We start from the raw sequence: 21,486 nt of genomic DNA, 5'->3' as shown, positions 1-21,486 counted from the left end.
TTTTGAGCTGGCACTTATAACAGCTAAGTGCTAAGCACATCTAAACTGAAGATAGCTATGGACAGCTTCAGACTTCCCTTCAGACTTACCCTACCACGGAATGAGTCCATTGGATTAATGGGAAACCACATGGGGAAACAATAGATACTTTTGACGTTTTCCTACGCCACAAGAATTTTAATCAAAATGAACAACTATGTACAATCCAGAACATGTACAATCCAGTGTACTGAGTATGATATCATCCAGATGTTGTTGGATGACAGCTCTCATAACCCATGACCATTGGTCATGTTGGAACACTTACAGGAAATAGTAGCATTCTATATATATTTTAGGCTAACCAACCAGTCTAGAGGAATGTTTGCTCACCTGCGTTATGAGGTAGCAAAGGCTTTGGGGTAGATTCATATAAATGTAAGACTGATAGGAAGAGAAACTTGCTTATTCAGGAAATAGCTACCTACAGCATCATTATCAATGAAGGTATTTACTCAGCAGGCCAAACTTAACACAATTCATGATCAATCTCGCATCCATACATGCGCCATCCTTTTCAAAGGTAATCTAAGCTACTGGCCACCAGCTACTAGCCACTGGACTGAATGCCAGCCTCATCTGTGCTTTACCTGAAGAAATGCTTCTGATTGTTTGTCTTTTTCCTTATATAGTGGTACCTCGGGTTAAGTACTTAATTTGTTCTGGAGGTCCATTCTTAACCTGAAACTCTTCTTAACCTGAAGCACCACTTTAACTAATGGGGCTTCCTGCTGCCACCGTGCCGCTGGAGCACGATTTCTGTTCTCATCCTGAAGCAAAGTTCTTAACCCATGGTACTATTTCTGGGTTAGCGGAGTCTGTAACCTGAAGTGTATGTAACCTGAAGCGTATGTAACCTGAGGTACCACTGTAATTATAAACTAAGGTGGCAGTGCATTAGTAGGTTTATGGTTACCCTGATTTTTTGCTGATTCGCTCTTTCCTCTACAGCCCACTACACCATATCCCAGGCCATTATGGAGGGTACAGTAGCTACCAGGAATGGCTTTTGGGAAGGCATGGGTGACTAGAGTGGGGAGAGAGAGGCGGGAAGTCTGCTGACTGAAATCAGGATCCAAGTCATTGGATTTTATATCCATTCCATTTAACTTTAAGGGCTTTTAAAAAGTTCTCGCAATAATAACAGCAGGTTAGTTACTGCTGCCATCAAAGATGCTAATCTTTTCATATGGAACAAAGTGTTATATTTTAGAACAGTAATGTGGATTGATAGGGACCTGCTCATATTCTGTGCCCCTTCTCTGGATTGCTACTGAAACTCATTCTCGGAGCACTCTGTCCTTCAAGCTCCCTCTTTTGTCCTACTGTTCTACAGTCAGCATTCATTTATTTCTCCACGCATTCCTTCTCTGACCATCGCTAACCCCATTTGCTTTTTATTAAGTCATAACCTTCCAATCTTTTGCCAACTACAATCCATCTTCCATTTCTTCACCATGGGCCATAGAGCTGGGTGCCAATGACTTGTGCCCTCCTTGCAATGAGTTTTTGTTTTTTGTAGTTGTGTCTTGTGCCATCACCCCAATGCCTCACAGGATGGGAGAAGAGAGGCAAAGTACACACAGAGCTCCTACCTGCCACAATGGTCTCATGCATCATTGCTTGCTCAAATGTGCCAAGAGTTGGTGGGTGGGGTTGCAGGACTCTGTGGTGCCCTATGACTAAGCCACGTGCAGGTGCTGTGCCTCAGGGGAAGGATCATGTCCTTTGTGTTTTATATCTTGGTCCCATGTGAGTCCGGGAGCGATCTAGTTACATTCTGTTATGGAATCCATTGTTGATGAATAAATATTCTAATATGATTATATTTATTAGGGTTGGATTACATGTGAAGTTTGGAGTGTATTTACTTTCTTTATTGTAATCCCAGCAGCATGTGGCTGAATAGGTTGGATTTGTCTATTTTCAATAATGATGGGCCAGCAGAAAGTGGCCTCTTTGAACCCTCTAGTTTGATGGGGAAAGTCGCTCGATTTATTTCTCTGGAAAAGTGGGAAATTAGAGTTGAGTAAGCCGAGTTGAGTGGCATCCAGCGAACCCCAGTAATTGTAGCTGTAAGCCTAACGAAATCGTCATATTGCAGAACATATACAGTACTTTCTCCAAGCACAATTTATCATTTTATTTACTTGCTCAAATGTTTAAGGCATTAAGGCACCACCACTCCAATAGCATAAGAAAACATCTTCCTCAAGATCTCGCTCCTGGTAGCCAGTTCAAATCTCACAGGCATATATGTGAAATTAAGAGTTTTTGCTCCAACATGCATCACTTTACGCTTGTTTGCATTATTAACAAGAGAAAAAAGTGCAAGTCCAAATACTCATCCTTGGGGGACTTCACTTTCTACATCTCCCCATCAGGAGAACTTTCCATTACTGATCCACAAGAGGATCTCTTTTCCTAGTCCATGATTGTTAAACTTACTCAGGAGTATCTGGTGAGGTACCTTATTAGAAGCTTTTTGAAAGTCCAAGTGCACTATTTAAACTGATCACCTCTATCTATATGCTTGTTGGCACTCTCAGAGAACTCAAATAGGCAGAAGACATGTTGGCTCTGCTTCAGCAAGGCTTATCCTTCTATGTGCTTCGTTATTTTATCTTTAGCAATAATTGCCAAATGTTCTAGGGCAGTCATTTAGAGAATCTAGAAATTTTACCTCATTGTCATGACCAGTCGATGTGAGGATAATTGAGGTTACCCAACATTGCAACATTCCCTCTTTTGGATACTTCATTCTTCAGTCTAATACAAAACAGTCTTGTAATTGCCTCAAACTCCTGTCAGATAGAATGCATACAATACAACCTGTAATCTCCTCCAAAAGGATTGCCAATCCTTCCTCAGCTCTCAGCAAAATATTAAAATTTAGGATCTGAATTCAGTGAGCTTCCTCATTAGCAATTGTTCATTTATGATGAAAAACATACATAAATAATTAAAATTACAGATCACCTTATGATGCATATATGTTGATCAGTCAACATAATGCCACATATATGCATATCTTAATTAAGAAATACATATTCAATCCTACAAAAACAAATTAGAGTTCACAAGCCATTCCAGATTTTCAGGCTGTGACATAAAATAAAATACTACAAGGGCGTCAAAAATATATTTACATAATTTAAACATACAGTTTATTAAAAGAAAACATTGCAGACCACTTATTCCTTAGCATTTTCTAAAACTAAAAGACTCAGGGCTGGGTTCAATTAAGAAGAACTGAGCTCTGGGGCCAGGGCAGGCTGTCATGAATGCTCTGGGACTGAACCTGAAGGAAGGCCAGTTCCCAAGGGAGGCCCTGCATATAGGTCTGCCTGCCATTGGCCAGTCTGAAGGCAGGCTTGGGTCCAATTCTTGGCCAGCAAGGTGAATATTCAGCTGGCTGGGCAGCTCCAGCGACCAAAGGCCGGGCCAGACCATGGTGGGGGTTGCCAGGCCTTCAATGCTGCCAAACCGTGTAAGGCTAAGACATTTTCATTCACCCAGGCCCTTATTAATACAACTAAGCCAACGTGCTTGTGGAAGCCAGTGCAAGGACTCCCACTAGTGCAACAGGGCTTCCCCTGCCCCTGACACACAAAATTGCTCTGCGAGTTTGGGAGAACCCCAGAACAGCATGGAGGAAGGAGAGGGGAGATTGCTCTGTCTGGCAAGCAGAAATGCTTGTGGTGATGGAACATTGAATGTCTCCCTCTGTTGTATCTTCATCTGCTGGGGTTATTTTGGTAGGGTGATCTGTTGTTCAACATTGGGTAGGAGGGAGATTAAAAATTACTACTGGGCCTGCCCAAATCCCTAAAAGATATTCTGACCACAGTTTTCAAAGTGTGGCGTGTAAACCAGCAAATGGCTAAAATTCCTGCACAAGGGTGATATAATCCACTTGGCCCACACCTTTCAAAGTTGGAACATAGAGTATTGGTAGCCCACAAACTTCTCTATTCTAAAACCAGGAATTGGTGGTGCAAGCACCCAAATCAGAACAGTTTGGCCATCACAGCTAAACTACTGTTGTTGAACAAGTCAACCTTGTACACTCCCCGCACGGTGATAGTATTGTTCCCCACATAACATTCCCAGTGTTTTGGTATTACACATGTCCTGATTTAGCAAGACGATCCAAATTGCCACTAATCAAAACAGGAGTAATTGATTTCAAATGTACCAAATCCATCATCATCATTGTCATCATTTGTTAACAGGGTAAATTAAACATATATAAACAATGAAACAGAAAATGGAAAACAATCTATAATGCAAAGGGTGGAACTCAACATGGCTGTAATTGGACTGTTCTGTCAGTGCCAAACAGAATGAATTCCCCTCTCTTCCCCTGCATGCTGTTCTGGTGGTTATCCTGTGGGAGTAATAGATAGCACACAGGGTGGAAGAAGAGGAGGAAAACCCCGTTGCACTAGTAGGAAGTCTTTGCACTGATTTGCACTAGTGCACCGGGTTAGTTGAATCCAGCCCAGACTATCTAAAATGCTCCCCCAATAACATAATAATCACAGGTCTTACTCACACTAATAAAAGATGAGAACCACCATCTTCATTACCTGAGGAAAGAAAAGGTCTTAGCCTTGTGCCTAGAATGATGGTGGTAGTGCCAGGTGTGTTTCCTTGGGGACAACATTCAGCAGATCAACATTTCTGGGTAAATGTAAATAGTCTTAAGCCTATGAATTCTGAAATTTCTGTTCGACTGATGTGTGTGTGTATTGCCTGAGAAATATATTCGTGTTTCTTATGGATTACTTATTTATTTCAATGCATTTCTAAACTGCTTCATAATCTTAAAATCTCTAAGTGTGCACACTATGTACAATACAAAAACAATGTCCATGAAAAACAAAGATACTTCCTACAGTCAATAAATCAGTATAAAAACGTAAATGCAAATAAGGCAGATTAAGGGGATTAATAGACAAAAATCAGGATCCAATCTTATGGGTCAGGGAAAGCCAGGACGAAAAGATAAGTCTTTGCAAGACATCGAAAGCAACTGATTTTTGCTGCTTTGAGTATGCCAGAGGGAAGGCTATTCCACAAAACAAGGGCAACAGCAGGAAATGCCTGTTTTCAGGTCCCCATCCTATAATATTCTGTAGGGTGCGCTATCACAAATAGATTTTCACCAGATGATCTAAGTGATCTTACAGGTCTGTACAGAGGAAAGTGGTATTTTGGGTAACCTGGTTCTGAGTTGTTGATGTCTTCATATGTTAACAACAAGGTATTGAATGTTGCCTGGTAATTGATTGTTCATAGGTTAGCACAATGCTTAGGGGCATTGTTGTAGTCTAAGACGAATGAAATATTGTGGCTACTGGAAATGCTTCTTAAAAAGTAGAAAATTTTATGACAGGTCTTCATGGGATATGGGCATTCATCTATCGCGGGACACAGTGAGGGAGTGTGCCTTTGTGTGGGGGTTAATCTGTTAGAGAGTTAAAGTGCCTGCTGTGGTTGTAGAGACCAATTCAGGAGAGACATGTTTGGTTGCAGCTGGGTCAGATGAAGGTGTCCAGTTGTCCTGCTGCAGATACACCATGGTGTTTCTTCCTCTGCGCTCCACCCAGCAGCCATTCCTCCTCTGGTCACTGCTATGGACGCACAACCTGTATGTCTCCAGGCACTGTGGTCGTCTGCAAGGGATTCCCACACAGAGTGCCTGGTAACCAAAGCCAGCTCCTCATAGAGCACACATCCTTGGGGATCCTGCCATTTTCCATTCGGAGGACATGGCCAAGCCAGCTAGAAGTTGCCAAGACAGGAGTGTGAACGTGTTGGGAATGTGTCCTTGGGGGAGCACATCTTTGTTTGAGACTCTGTTCTGCCATGCAATGCCCGGAATCTTCCTGATGCATGTGAAGATATTAATAATCAACAATTCTTATGCAACTTCTTGCTGGGCTTTGCCTTCTCTTCTGTGGATATAGCTATTTCCAAGAACTTTCAAATGCAATGCAGCTAGCTGCCCCACCTGGCAGGATCAGGAGGGCTGCTAAGCCAGGGTTTGGACTGAAGTGCTAGTCACCATATACTGTAGTCCCATTGCTCTTCATGACTAACATTGGTTGGATTGGGGCCATTAGGTGTGAAACAAGTTAGTTGGTTATATTTCTAGTCCCGTTTTCAGGCAACTATTCTTTCCCAGGAGTTCACATTAATCAAAAATAATGAGAGACAGGCCCTGGCTTCAGGTTTATGAGCTAAAAGACAAGAAAGTAGGGAGGGAAAGATATAAAGAAGGAAGGTCAGTGTGACAATGTCAAAACAATGTTGTGGGGTTCAAACCGGAATCTTGCTTTCAGTTTGGCCCTGGTCTGGTTTTGGAAGTAGTAAAACACAGCCTAGGGAGGGGGCTTTACAGAGAGTTGGGACTACCATCATATCTGCATCCCTGCCATGCATGGTGGCCAGGGCAGAAGGTTGCTACACCAACCTGGAACTGGTGTAGTGTTTGGGACTGGATCAGGACCAGTATTGTCATGTGACAACAGCCTGCCTGGTTCAGGATCCAATGGACCCTGAGTTGGTTCTGGCCCACCATTTCCCTGCCCCTCAAAAGCACCGTTTGGGGGCTTTATACAGCTTATCAACAGTGGCACACCCACCCACCGGTTTGGGCAGAAGGAGAAGCTCTATGCCAGGTTGGTGGCTGGTAGGTCATGAGTGGAAGCTACTAGGGCTCCAAATTACCCTTCCCCTGTCCAACGCAGAGGATGTTTGTTAGTAAAACTCCACAATACCTTTGACAGTTGTTTTTATTATTATTAAATATTTTCTTGATTTACAAAAGTGTTTGCAATGTGTCTCGTATTTTTTTCCATGTAACATTTTTACAAATCAGTTTCATTTGTTGAGACATTAGGTAGAAAAGGGGGAAAGAGGTGGAGGAGGGGCAAGATGGGTGGGGGTGGGGTCGGGTGGCGATGTTTCTATTTTACTTACTATATGTAGAGTTTGGTGTCAGCGTTGCTTGTGCAGGTTCTTTGCTGTTCGCTTGTGTTCCTTTGGTGGTGAGAGAGGTTGGGGTTGGCCTAGGGTGTGGTTCATTTGTGGTTGGCTGTGGTAGTCTTTGTTTTCATGTGTGAGTGGGGTGGGTGGGTGTTTTGGATCAGGCTAGCCATATTGATTTGTATGCTGTTGGTGGATTTTTGTTGTTGTCTTGTTGGGTTGTGTATGTGATAAAGGGGAGCCATACCGGGGTGAAGGTGTCTTCTTCTATTTGTCCTCGTGTCAGTTTCAGTTTATTGGTTAATTTTTCTAGTAGGGCTGTTTCCCATACTATTTGATACCATTGGTCCTTGCTGACTCCTGACAGGTCTCTCCAGTGTCTGGCTATGATGCTTCTGGCTGCTGAAAGTAGGTGGGTTGTGAGTTCTTTGTGGTGTAAGTGGGCATTACAGTGGTGCCTCGCAAGACGAAATTAATCCGTTCCACGAGTCTCTTCGTCTAGCGGTTTTTTCGTCTTGCGAAGCAACCCTATTAGCGGCTTAGCGGCTTAGCGCTATTAGCGGTTTAGCGGCTATTAAAGGCTTAGCGGCTATTAAAGGCTTAGCGGATTAGCGGCTAAAAGGCTATTAGCGGCTTAGCGGCTTAGAAAAAGGGGGGGAAAGCGGGAAAAAAATCGGAACGTTCGCAAGACGTTTTCGTCTTGCAAAGCAAGCCCATAGGGAAAATCGTCTTGCGAAGCAGCTCAAAAACGGAAAACCCTTTTGTCTAGCGGGTTTTCCGTCTTGCGAGGCATTCGTCTTGCGGGGCACCACTGTATTGTCTTGGAAGATGTTTAGTAAGGTCAGTTCTGGGGTAGTTTCTAATACATGCTTGGTTATTTTACTTATTTCTTGTATATACAAATTTTAAGAAAGAGACCAGTAATTCTATAAAGCATTGAAAGCTTGTTTAGAACCTTCTCTAGATTCCCTGAAGGAAACTTGGGAAACAGATGCTGGTTTAACAGTTCATATGAATCAATGGTGAAAGCCTTAAGATCTATTTCAATGTCATTTTGAAATACTGTATTGTTAGACTGATCCAGTGAATGATTGCATTTAGTATTCCCATGAGACTCCGGCAGAAGAATTTGGCAGTGGGTAGTAAATGTTGGTTGGTGCTGTGTGGCTCCGAGTGCTTTTCTAATTCATATGTTATGGAGCTGTTGTTAAGCCTGGAGGTTTTTCATAGATTATAGTATAATTCACAGGGTTGTATCCATGAAAAGCATACCTTTTATGCAAAAAATCTTTGAAGTATTTCCTAGAGTCTGGGATTGGGAAGATGCACACACATTATTGTTAAATCAGGCTTCTCCGTTTTTAAAAAGCCTCGTAATACTTGACATCAAATGTCTCTCTAAATATACAACATTACATTTCTGTTTTGCGTGTGTTAGCAGTCTGAGAGCAAATAGTGTTTATTAAGCATAGCAAGGTAAAACATTTTGATAACATTTAGAACACTTTCTTACATTGTCTTTCTGCTTATCTTTGGTCCAACTTTCTGTCTAGTTGGCTATTTGTTAATCGAGGTTAATCTTTAGCCTGCATTTTATGTTGACATAATATAAATGTTGTTTATTCCAGATGTCTGCATATATGATTGAAAATAAGTTTTAAAACACTTTTATAAAAGAGTGCACAGCTGTTCAGAACTTACTGTATTTATGGCCCTTTATTCCAATGTTTTAATGTTTAATGTCATCAAGAAATTATTGCACAAATTGAGGGAGCAATCCAAATTTAGGGAGCATGTGCTTTATTTGAGAAAAAATACGGTTTTATTTTTTTATAAAATATTTATACTTCTTATACTTCTATATTTGTACTTCTTACTTGTATTTTTGTATGTTTTTTATGCTTTCCTCTTGTTTTTCCTTTTTGATTTAAGTTTGTTGCACTGTTGAACTGAAAAAATATGGTTTTAGTATATAAAGCTCAGGTTTTGGAGCGTCAAATAGCACGAATTACATTTTACTACTCAAAGAAAGATCGGGGGAGGAAATTCAGCTTTCTTTCTTTCTTTCTTTCTTTCTTTCTTTCTTTCTTTCTTTCTTTCTTTCTTTCTCCCCCTTAATGTCTTTCAAATGGGAGTACCGTAAGTAAAGGTAGGTTGCTGTCTTGTTTTTTTGTTTAATTCTGCTTCCTTCCTTATTACAGCTTACTGTTTTATGGATGGGTGGCTGTAGAAACTTGATTCATGCATATGAAAATCAGGCACAGCGATGTTTTGCCAGTAGGAAGTTTTATTTCAGCCAGAAAGGGGTTGTGGCAACTTGTTCCTAACCTGGGCTGTGGCATTTGCCATTGTTTGCTTTTGATGGGATATTCTTGGTATTTGTGGAGCAAGACGTTTGAGCTAAGTCAGCTGTCTGGTTCATTTGCAGATCATGATTTTAGAAGGAACTGGCAGAATGAGTCTTAATTCAGTCACAAGTCTTCTCCACGAGCAGCCATCCTGGACAGATGGATACCCCACATGTCATGGTAGGAAGAATTCACCCGTGGTGATCTGTGAATTGACTTGGGAGTTGTAAACCTTTATCTTGCCCTTATTCCACTTTGGGGGGGGGGAACTATCCAGTCTACTTTACTGCAGTATTATTGTTTGCATTACAGTTTTACTGTATTCCTTAGAAAAACAAAACAAGAAAATTCCACGCTACCAAAATGGAATGCAGTGTAACCAATGCAATTTATATTCTATGGTAATTTATTATACCCTATTTATTCCTGCTATTTATTTGGAAGATGATGATTATACTCTATATATCACAACATTTTTTTTGGGGGGGGGGCAAGAATCTCTAAGTGGCTTAGAAATTAAAAACCAAAAAACAGTAAGTAAATGATAAAAATCCATCAATTAAAAACAACAGAGTAAATGAACAGAATAACTAATATAATATAATATAATATAATATAATATAATATAATATAATATAATAATATAAATTTCCTGCAAAGGAGTGTACTGTCAACAGCAGCCATGATGCATACTGCTCCCCAATAAACACCACATTCTAATCTAGCCATGACATCAGGAGAGATCATTTCTACAACTTGAAATTCTCCATTCCAATTCTGACTGTTTTAGTTAACACTGAGTGGTGGTTGTTGGCACTGAAACTCAGGATGCCACCTATGGCCAGAAGTTATTTGGGGTGAGATAAACCTCTTCATTTGGCACATGACTGAAATCTACACTAGACTTGCTCTCAAATAGGTCACGTATGTAGGACAGACTCATTAAAGCCTTTCTGTCATTAAATGCTAAGCAATTAGACTAAAAGCCCCTAATTTCTGTATGTAGAAATATATTCAGGTGTTTATTGGAGACAGCAGTTTCCATTGAGTCTGCTGTTGACTTTTTCATGAAGTTTATTTGAGATATCTATCTATCATCTATCTATCTATCTATTAATCATCTATCTATCTATCCCCCTAATTTCTGTATATAGAAATATATTCAGGCTGTGAATCCATGTAGATCTAACTTTTAAAACGTTTTCCTTAACTCTAAATAATCCATTTATTTATTGCATTTATATCCCACCTTTTTCTCCAAGGAACTCAAGGTAACATACATGGTTCTCCCTCTTTTTATTTAATCCCCACAACAACCCTGTCAAGTAGGTTAGGATAAGAGGCAGTGACTGGCCCAAGGTCACACCCAGTGAGTTTCATGGCAAAGTGGGCATTTGAACCATGGCCAACAGGACCTAGTCTGACACTCTAACCACTAGCTCACAACACTACCCTTAAACCTGGTCACATAAAGTAACTATTAGTCAGTTTTCTTCTGACAATTCACCATACAATTATATTTCTCCAATATTTTTTTTTAACTATCTCTAAAAGAATTTCTGGTTATTTTATTTTAAAATCCTCATAACAAACTCTTATTGCCAAGTTTCCTTTTATCAGCAATGTTTCCTCTTGAAATTGATGCTTCACAGTTGTTCCAGTTTTTGAGTTGTCTGACAAAAACAGAATTTCTCAGTAAGGATATCAGATTCTGAAACTTCTTAAGATTCACTTGTAGTTTTGAATGCAAACACACCTAGGTTCCCAAGTCAGATCTTCCTCCAAAAATCACATGAAGTGTAGAAAAAAAGAGTCATTTGCTTGTCCATATTTTTTTTTTACCAAATTGGTTATGCACATGGGTGTTGCCAGATGGGGCAAATGGGACACGTTTTGCCTACCTAGAAATATACTTTGCCCCACTTCTGTCCTCCCACCCTGATCCCACCTCCCCTGGTTCTGCTACTACCTATGCATTATTTAGATTTAGAGAAGCTAGACTACTCCTTATATAAAATGTGGTATAGAATAAAACCCTTGCAAATGTGATCCTCCAGACACAATGTAAATAAGTTAAGAGAGAATAGATATATTCTGAGTGTATACGTCTCCGTGCTCCTGTGTTGAGTTCCTTTCAATTTTCCCAACAACTGGGAACATATTGACTATCTTATTTTATTGCATAATAAAGAACTGAGGCCACCATCACAGTTTTTGAATAATTCAATCCTCTGGTAGTCTGTCCACTTTGAGATACTATTGCAGGCTTTAAGTGATGACTTGCTGGGGGAGAGACTGCTTGCCTACATTTCAGAAACACAGACTAACTCCAAATTGACAGTGGGATGTTTAATATTTATTCTTTCAAGCCCTGTGTGCTTGCATGCCCAGATACATGTGCATACACAGATATGCTGTTGCACAGTATTGTTTACTTTTCAGGTGGTTGTTTTTTAATATAAAAACCCCCAATATTTCAGATATTGTTTTGTTCAGTATTGGTATACTTATTAATATTTGGATATTTAAGAAGCAGCTTAGAGTTTGGCCTTGAAGTCCAGGGGAGGGGAAACATTTCTGCAAATGTCAGACCAGATCTAAAATATGCATAATACTGACTGGCTAGCCCAAACGATCTTGCCAAGAAATGCCCCTTTGGAGCAGTCTTGCACTTCAGAAAAGTTCCTCTTTTTATTAATAAAAGCTGATGAATGAATGGATAAATCATATATATATATATATATATATATATATATATATATATATATATATATATATATATATCCCTGTGTTTTTAATGACATTATTGTAAATCTCCTTGAGATAGATGTAAAAACCGATTCAATCTATCAATAACAATAGCTATCAAAAGGTGTGTGTCTGCCATTTCTGCTGCGAAGTCAAGAGGAAGTCAGTCAGTATGTCTTGTTCGCTAATATGCTATCTGAGATCTCTGGCTTCACCGATAGAATGCTTGTATTTAGAACAAGAGCAACAGGAACAACAAAAGTGTTTCCAATTTTCCAAAGCCTTTCATGAATCCTAGAGCAGATATCTAGACTAGCTTTTCTGCACCTGCATTGGAATTGAAAACAGAGGAGAAAATTGGGTTAGAGAGACTTGGAGAGTAGAGACTATGTAATATTGAGCCATATATGAATTTAGGATTCTATATTGCTGGGGTATTGCCTTCTCAAGGTTTGGGTGGAGGGTATACTGCTCCTTTCCTGTCATCCCTCGAGGATAGATCACAAATAATGATGGAGGAGATGGTTTCTCCATCTCATGGCCTTTAGCCTGCAGGGTGGTTCAAGGGTCTATCTTGGTGCCCATTAATATCTACATGAAACCACTGGGTGGAGTTGCCTGGAGATACAGGGTGTGGTGTCATCAGTACACTGACAACACCCTACTCTTATCTCTCCTTCCCATCTAATCCTAGGAAGGCAGTAAAAGTTGTGAATGGGTGTCTGAGGTCTATGATGAAGTGGATGACAGTAGAAAAACAAACCCTAATCCAGAGAAGATGGATGCGCTGTTGACTGGAAATATGGCTGGGCCTGGAATAGGTCACAGTCTATTGTGAATGGGGTTCGACCCACCCTGAAACTCAGATTTGCAATAGGATGTCCTCTTGGATTTAGTGCTGCTCTGAGAGGGTGACAGCAGCCAAGAATGCTTTTTACCAGTGATAATGCCAACTGCATACTTTCTTGGATACAAACAGAGCACACCGTCCCCACCAAGGAGGAGACAGGGGACTCCCCTGAGAAGGAGGCTAGTTCATCAACACAGGAGCCAGATATATGGAGAAATGTGACTCAAAGAAGTAGGAGGCCCAGGGTTCACTCTGATTGTTTAGAAATACACAATCGCTTTGAGGTCCTCTCCCCTAGCATGGAAGACGAAGAGCAGACTCCATTTGAGGATCTCTCCCTCATTACAGTCGATCAGGTATATGAAGACGAGCAGCAAAGTCAGTCCTCAGGGAATGTGCAGGCGACCTTGGAACGGACAGCTCACGGAAGAACCCTGACCAAACCCAAGAGGAGGCGTGTAGTGGTGATAGGGGATTCCCTACTGAGGGGAACAGAAGCAGTGATCTGTGGGCCTGACAAGATGTCTCGGGAAGTGTGCTGTCTCCCCGGGGCTAAGATCCAAGATGTAACTGAACGACTGCAAGGAATCATAAAACCCACTGACAAATACCCCTTCCTCTTGGTTCATGTGGGAACCAATGACACTGCAAGCAATAGCCTCCAGAAGATCAAAAGAGACTACGAGGCTCTCGGCAGGAAATTGAAGCAACTAAATGCACAAATTGTCATCTCGTCTGTCCTCCCAGTTGAACGACGTGGCCCAGGGAGAGAGGGGAAAATAGTGGAAGTGAACAGCTGGCTTCGCAAATGGTGTAAACAGGAACGGTTTGGATTCTTAGATCACGGACTGCAGTTTCTTGAAGATGGACTTCTGGCAAGTGATGGGCTGCACCTCACAACGGTTGGGAGGAATGTTTTTGCCAAAAATCTCAGAAACCTCATCAGGAGGGCTTTAAACTGACTAATGTGGGGGAGGGAGACAGTGCTCCTGAAGGTAGGAGTCTATCAATTAATGAAGATGATCATCCAAATGTCATAGACCAAATGGAGCAAACAGCACGCGGACCTAGTGGTGGGAGGAAAAAATCCTTAAATAAGAGACACGGGGGAATGATTAATGGACTTCAATGTCTGTACACTAATGCGCAAAGCATGGGAAATAAACAAGATGAGCTTGAGCTCTTGGTACAGCAAACTAAATATGACATAATAGGCATCACTGAAACCTGGTGGGATAAGTCCTACGATTGGAATGTAATAATGGGGGGATACAATCTATTTCAGAGAAACAGACCAGACAAGAAAGGAGGAGGAGTGGCGTTATATGTCAGGGATGTGTATACCTGTGAAGAGATCCAAGATTTAGAACCTCAAAGCCAATGTGAGAGCATTTGGGTCAAAATTAAGGGAGAGAAGAATAACAGAGACCTCATTGTGGGAGTTTACTATAGAACCCCAAGCCAAACGGAGGACATAGATGATGCCTTCCTGGAACAGATGGCCAAGCATGCAAAAGGAAGGGAGATAGTAGTAATGGGGGACTTCAATTACCCGGATATTTGTTGGACGTCAAACTCAGCCAAGAGCATAAGGTCAAACAGATTCCTCACTGGCCTTGCAGACAACTTCATTGTCCAGAAAGTGGGAGAAGCAACAAGAGGAACAGCCATTTTAGATCTGGTCCTAACCAATGTTGATGACCTGGTTAGTGGGGTAGAAGTGGAAGGATCATTAGGCGCGAGTGATCATGCTCTTCTGAAGTTTACTATACAGCGGAAAGGAGCAGCCAAGCATACTAGGACTCAATTTCTTGACTTTAAGAAAGCCGACTTCATAAAACTTAGGGAAGTGCTGGGTGAGATCCCATGGACAGCAATACTAAAAGGAAAGGGAGTTCATGATGGCTGGGAGTTTGTTAAGAGGGAGATAGTAAAAGCACAACGTCAGGCAATACCAATGAGACGGAAACATGGAAGGTGCCTAAAGAAGCCAGGGTGGCTATCTAAAGAACTTTTAACTGAATTAAGATTAAAAAAGGATGTGTACAAAAAATGGAAAAGGGGGGAAACCACCAAAGAGGAATTCAAACAAATAGCCAGCACGTGTAGACACAAAGTCAGAAAAGCTAAAGCACAGAATGAACTCAGGCTTGCTAGAGAGGTTAAAAGCAACAAAAAAGGCTTTTATGGGTATGTTCGTAGCAAAAGGAAGAACAAAGAAACAGTGGGGTCACTCAGAGGAGAAGATGGTGAAATGCAAACAGGGGACACAGAAAGGGCTGAACTCCTCAATGCCTTCTTTGCCTCAGTCTTCTCCGATAAAGAAAACAATGCCCGACCTGAAGAATTTGGAGCAAATGATTCAGCAAAGGAAACACAGCCCAGAATAACTAAGGAGACAGTACAAGAATATTTGGCTAGTTTAGATGTATTCAAGTCTCCAGGGCCAGATGAACTGCATCCAAGAGTATTAAAAGAACTGGCAGATGTGATCTCAGAACCACTGGCAGTCATCTTCGAGAAATCCTGGAGAACAGGCGAAGTCCCGGCAGACTGGAGGAGGGCAAATGTTGTCCCTATTTTCAAAAAGGGGAAAAGAGAGGACCCAAATAATTACCGCCCAGTCAGTCTGACATCAATAGCAGGGAAGATTCTGGAGCAGATCATTAAGCAAACAGTCTGTGAGCACCTAGAAAGGAATGCTGTGATCACCAATAGTCAGCATGGATTTCTGAAAAATAAGTCATGTCAGACTAACCTGATCTCATTTTTTGACAGAATTACAAGCCTGGTAGATGAAGGGAACTCAGTGGATATAGCCTACCTTGATTTCAGTAAGGCATTTGACAAGGTGCCCCATGATATTCTTGTAAAGAAGCTGGTAAAATGCGGTCTTGACTCTGCTACCACTCAGTGGATTTGTAACTGGCTGGCTGACCGAACCCAAAGGGTGCTCATCAATGGTTCCTCTTCATCCTGGAGAAGAGTGACTAGTGGGGTGCCACAGGGTTCTGTCTTGGGCCCGGTCTTATTTAACATCTTTATCAACGACTTGGATGATGGACTCAAGGGCATCCTGATCAAATTTGCAGATGACACCAAACTGGGAGGGGTGGCTAACACCCCAGAGGACAGGATCACACTTCAAAACGACCTTGACAGATTAGAGAACTGGGCAAAAACAAACAAAATGAATTTTAACAGGGAGAAATGTAAAGTATTGCACTTGGGCAAAAAAAATGAGAGGCACAAATACAAGATGGGTGACACCTGGCTTGAGAGCAGTACATGTGAAAAGGATCTAGGAGTCTTGGTTGACCACAAACTTGACATGAGCCAACAGTGTGACGCGGCAGCTAAAAAAGCCAATGCAATTCTGGGCTGCATCAATAGGAGTATAGCATCTAGATCAAGGGAAGTAATAGTGCCACTGTATTCTGCTCTGGTCAGACCACACCTGGAGTACTGTGTCCAGTTCTGGGCACCACAATTCAAGAAGGACACTGACAAACTGGAACGTGTCCAGAGGAGGGCAACCAAAATGGTCAAAGGCCTGGAAACGATGCCTTATGAGGAACGGCTAAGGGAGCTGGGCATGTTTAGCCTGGAGAAGAGGAGGTTAAGGGGTGATATGATAGCCATGTTCAAATATATAAAAGGATGTCACATAGAGGAGGGAGAAAGGTTGTTTTCTGCTGCTCCAGAGAAGCGGACACGGAGCAATGGATCCAAACTACAAGAAAGAAGATTCCACCTAAACATTAGGAAGAACTTCCTGACAGTAAGAGCTGTTCGACAGTGGAATTTGCTGCCAAGGAGTGTGGTGGAGTCTCCTACTTTGGAGGTCTTTAAGCAGAGGCTTGACAACCATATGTCAGGAGTGCTCTGATGGTGTTTCCTGCTTGGCAGGGGGTTGGACTCGATGGCCCTTGTGGTCTCTTCCAACTCTATGATTCTATGATTCTATGATTCTATGATTCTAACAGCCTCGTCACAGTAATTCTTGCCTAATTGCTATAGTGACATCCAGATTACTTTACTGGAATGTGGTCTACATGAGACTGCCTTTGAGGAGTCTTAAGAGTCTAAAACTGCTTTGGAACACCAAGATCTTGCCTGGGGCAGTCCTTAGTAGACATGGAGTACCAATTGTGATACAACAATGGCTTCCAGTTGGTTTCTGGGCCCAATTCAATGTTAGCTTTGACCTTGAAAGCCCTAAATGGTTTCGGTCCATAATATCTGAAGACTAGGGGCTTTTTTTGCAAGTGTATTCTGCAAAATATGTCATTGATTCAATAACATGCCTTAGTGGCGGATTTAGATTGTAGTATCCACACATAACCCCACTTTATTAGTTGTTCTGCATTGCTTCCCCAACTTTACTATACTGTTGCCATCTGGAGGGGCACTCTGGCACTCTGGCACTATGGCACACACACACACCCAGGATAAAAATTAAACCATAACAGCTGTAGTATCAAAAAGATAAAGGATTTCAGCAGGATGTTACGGGACATGTACTGATTGGAAACAAAGCAGTGTGTCTGCCCCTCAAACCTGTGTAGGTGCAAACATTATTAAAAGTGAGATTGCATATAACTGCCCATATACCACCATGAGCACAATTTTTTTTCAAAAAAAAAAGACATCTGGCAAGGTCTCAAGGTTATCAACACCTGAAGTTTTTTCTCTCTCAGATGCCTTGTTCTCTCATCTTCTGTCATACAATGGGCAGTTACCTAGGACAGGGCCTTTTCATCAGTGGCACTAAGATTATGGAGCTGCCTTCCTAGGACTCACTTCACAGTGGATTTATAGTAACTAGATGGAAGCTGTTCAGAGGACCTTTGGGGACTTCTGCTTTTATTGTATTTTTACCACCTAAAAATACTTTTTTTGCTGCTTTTGTTGGCTTTTGTTGCTACTTAATCAGTTATAGTATTCTTTCTTCTGCTGTTTAATTATTTGCTGCTTAATGTTTGAGTTGCATCCAAACAAATTTTACTCAGAGCAGACCCATTGAGATGAATGGAGCTAAGTAAGGCATGCCTTTTAATTTCAATGGGAGAAATGCATCTCAGCTTGCCAGATAAAATAGTGTCCCTTCTCCTCCCCTTGTGTGCTGTTTGGGGGTGGGGGGAGGCAGGAAATCTGTATATAAAATAATACTAATGCCATTTTACCTACATTATTTGCTGACGATCAGTGATCAGGCAAATGACTCGAGTTTTTTCTTGCAGCATCAGGCAGTTTCTTTGGAACTCAGTGGCATGAGATACACCCTCAATACTGGACAAAGTATCAGGTCTGGGAATGGCTTCAGCACCTTTTGGACACCAACCAGCTCGATGCCACCTGCATTCCTTTCCAGGAGTTTGATATTGGTGGGGAACATCTGTGCAACATGAGTTTGCAAGATTTCACCCGAGCAGCTGGCACAGCTGGGCAGCTTCTTTACAGCAGCCTTCATCACCTGAAGTGGAATGGTAAATAAAGCACACTAAAGTATCAGCGATTCCAGACCGGATGTATACAATTCTGTAAATTACTTGTTCCTGCATGACACATCATTATTCTCTGCAGAATTTGCTTCCAGGTCTGATGAAGTAGCAGCTGTGTTTCTTGCGGCTGGATTATGACGGTGCAGTTGGGGCTGTGGGTGTGAAATATCGTACTGCACAAAACCTTTGCTTAGTGAGAAATTTTTATGTACTTTTTTAATGATGGGTTCAGTCATGTCCTGTTCTCCCATCACTCAAATTTTACTAGCACCCCTTCATTTTTTAAGGAGAAGCTTTCTTCAGACCAGGTGTGGGGAACCTCTCTCAGTCAGAAGACTATGTGCCTGGGTGGTGGGCAGGGCTAGAGGTAAAAGTGGTCAGAACAATGTTGGTGACTTTTACCTTTGTACAGTAGGCTACCATGCAGACACCAGGGCTTTTTGCACACAGCACACCTCTCCACATTCCCTCCGTTCAGACAAGAGGCATAAGCAGAGTTCAAGAGCACAGTCCAGCCAGGCAAAAACACTCAAAGAGGACGAGGAACAGAGACAGTGAGGGGTGTGTGGCCTGGAAAGAGTTCCAGGGACCAGATAGAAAGGACTGGAGGGCCACATTTGAATTTCGGGCCTGAAGCCATAGCAGAGACACTAGCTTCTCCAGAGGATCAGGCCCCCCAATGTGATGCTGCGCAACATTATCTAAATATTGAGGGGGCCAAACTCCCTAAATTAGGGGAGCCAAAAGTGCCTCGGTCCCTAGGAGTCAGCACCTTTAAGCCCTACCATTTCCATTGCTTTCTAACTTTACGTGCTTCATTGACATCCCTCCTTAAAACTTATATGTGAACTTTAAATTCAGTGTTACCGGGATAACATTAGCTTACCACTCAGTTTCTGTATTGATATCTAGTATGCTAATGATCTGCAGGTTAAAACATGCCCTTCATGTTCCTTGAAACACCTTGGCATGATATCTGCATAAGTGCAGCGTTCATTGAGCCAGGCAAATTCATCCTATTCCAGGTTTTACGAACCTCCAGCATCTCTTTTATATGGTAATCAGGGCAATATCAGGTCTTTAAAATAGCTGAATATCAAGACAAAGTTTGTAGCAAGGCCTTCACATAGCAAACTGAATAGTACTGAGCATGAAATCTATGCCTCAGAGACCATGCTGGCAGTCTCAGAATGGCCCCTTTAGCTGTACCAAGTAAATAGGGAGGTCCAAGCCAGGACGTGTGCAAAACCAAAGAGGATGGGCAGGGAAAACACTGAATGTTTCAGGTAAATATAAACCTATAACTTTGCAAAGGTTTTATATAGACTCCCAGCCCTTGTGAATCTGAGACTTGAAAATGTATTTTCATGAATTCAAAGTGCTGCATTAGGAAATGGTTGCTGAATGGCTGAGGGCTGTTTGCCGCTCAAAAACCTCACACCCACAGGTGTGTTTGATACATGTGTTTGCTTGCAATTTTGATATGTGCATGCCAAGGAGCTGGGGGGGGGGGAAGAATCCTGTGGGAAGACACTCTCATGCAGAAGTTATAATGTAAGTGACTGCTTTTCTTTCTCATTCTGCTATAAACCAGTGACTAGTAGAGCTGTCTGATAGCATTGGTTCTTCTTGTCGAAACAGACCAATTGGTTTGGTTGTGTGTGTTTAAAATCCTGCCCATATGTATATTGAGCTGCTCTTTGCATTCTCTTGCAGGCCAGTGTGGAAGTGAAATGTACCCTTCACACAATGTCATTGTTAAGACAGAACAAACAGGTGGGTGATGCCAGCAATATTGATGTCCCCATCAACTGCAAACAACTCCAAATAGATATGAATTAAGATGATGAGAAGATAATAATAATAATAATAATAATAATTTATTATTTGTACCCCGCCCATCTGGCTGGGTTTCCCCAGCCACTCTGGGCGGCTTCCACAGAAACCAAAAAACACTAAAATATCATACATTAAAAGCTTCCCTGAATAGGGCCGCCTTAAGATGTTTTCTGAATGTCAGGTAGTTGTCCATCACCTTGACATCCGATGGGAGGGCATTCCACAGGGCGGGCGCCACCACCGAAAAGGCCCTCTGCCTGGTTCCCTGTAGCTTCGCTTCTCGCAATGAGGGAACCGCCAGAAGGCCCTCGGCGCTGGACCTCAGTGTCCGGGCAGAACGATGGGGGTGGAGACGCTCCTTCAGGTATACTGGGCCGAAGCCGTTTAGGGCTTTAAAGGTCAACACCAACACTTTGAATTGTGCTCGGAAACGTACTGGGAGCCAATGTAGGTCTTTCAAGACCGGTGTTATGTGGTCTCGGCGGCCGCCCCCAGTCACCAGTCTAGCTGCCGCATTCTGGATTAGTTGTAGTTTCCGAGTCACCTTCAAAGGTAGCCCCACGTAGAGCGCATTGCAGTAGTCCAAGCGGGAGATAACTAGAGCATGCACCACTCTGGCCAGACAGTCAGCGGGCAGGTAGGGTCTCAGCCTGCGTACCAGGTGGAGTTGGTAGACAGCTGCCTTGGATACAGAATTGACCTGCGCCTCCATGGACAGCTGTGAGTCCAAAATGACTCCCAGGCTACGCACCTGGTCCTTCAGGGGCACAGTTACCCCATTCAGGACCAGGGAGTTCTCCACACCAGCCCGCCCCCTGTCCCCCAAAAACAGTACTTCTGTCTTGTCAGGATTCAACTTCAATCCATTAGCCGCCATCCATCCTCCAACCGCCTCCAGGCACTCACACAGGACCTTCACCGCCTTCACTGGTTCTGATTTGAAAGAAAGGTAGAGCTGGGTATCATCTGCATATTGATGGACACCCAGTCCAAACCCCCTGATGATCTCTCCCAGCGGCTTCATATAGATGTTAAAAAGCATGGGGGAGAGGACGGAACCCTGAGGCACCCCACAAGTGAGGGCCCAAGGGTCTGAACACTCATCCCCCACCACCACTTTCTGAACACGGCCCAGGAGAAAGGAGCGAAACCACTGTATAAC

General features: G+C 42.3%; 1 protein-coding gene across 1 annotated transcript in view; it reads left to right on the top strand.

The window, feature by feature from the left end:
• Positions 1 to 21,486, top strand: part of EHF (ETS homologous factor) — a 58,559-nt gene that overhangs the window by 15,132 nt on the left and 21,941 nt on the right. The window contains exons 2-4 of the mRNA XM_081166330.1: positions 9,464 to 9,563; positions 18,225 to 18,470; positions 20,202 to 20,261. Of these exons, the coding sequence (XP_081022456.1) occupies positions 9,467 to 9,563; positions 18,225 to 18,470; positions 20,202 to 20,261 (403 nt within the window). The 5' untranslated portion in view covers positions 9,464 to 9,466. The remainder of the gene's footprint in view (positions 1 to 9,463; positions 9,564 to 18,224; positions 18,471 to 20,201; positions 20,262 to 21,486) is intronic.

Source organism: Podarcis bocagei (genome assembly GCF_964188305.1).
Source record: "Podarcis bocagei genome assembly, chromosome: 1".
Classification (NCBI taxonomy): Eukaryota; Metazoa; Chordata; class Lepidosauria; order Squamata; family Lacertidae; genus Podarcis; species Podarcis bocagei.
Note: the sequence above shows the minus strand (reverse complement) of the source record. Positions and strands in the feature narration are given on the sequence as shown.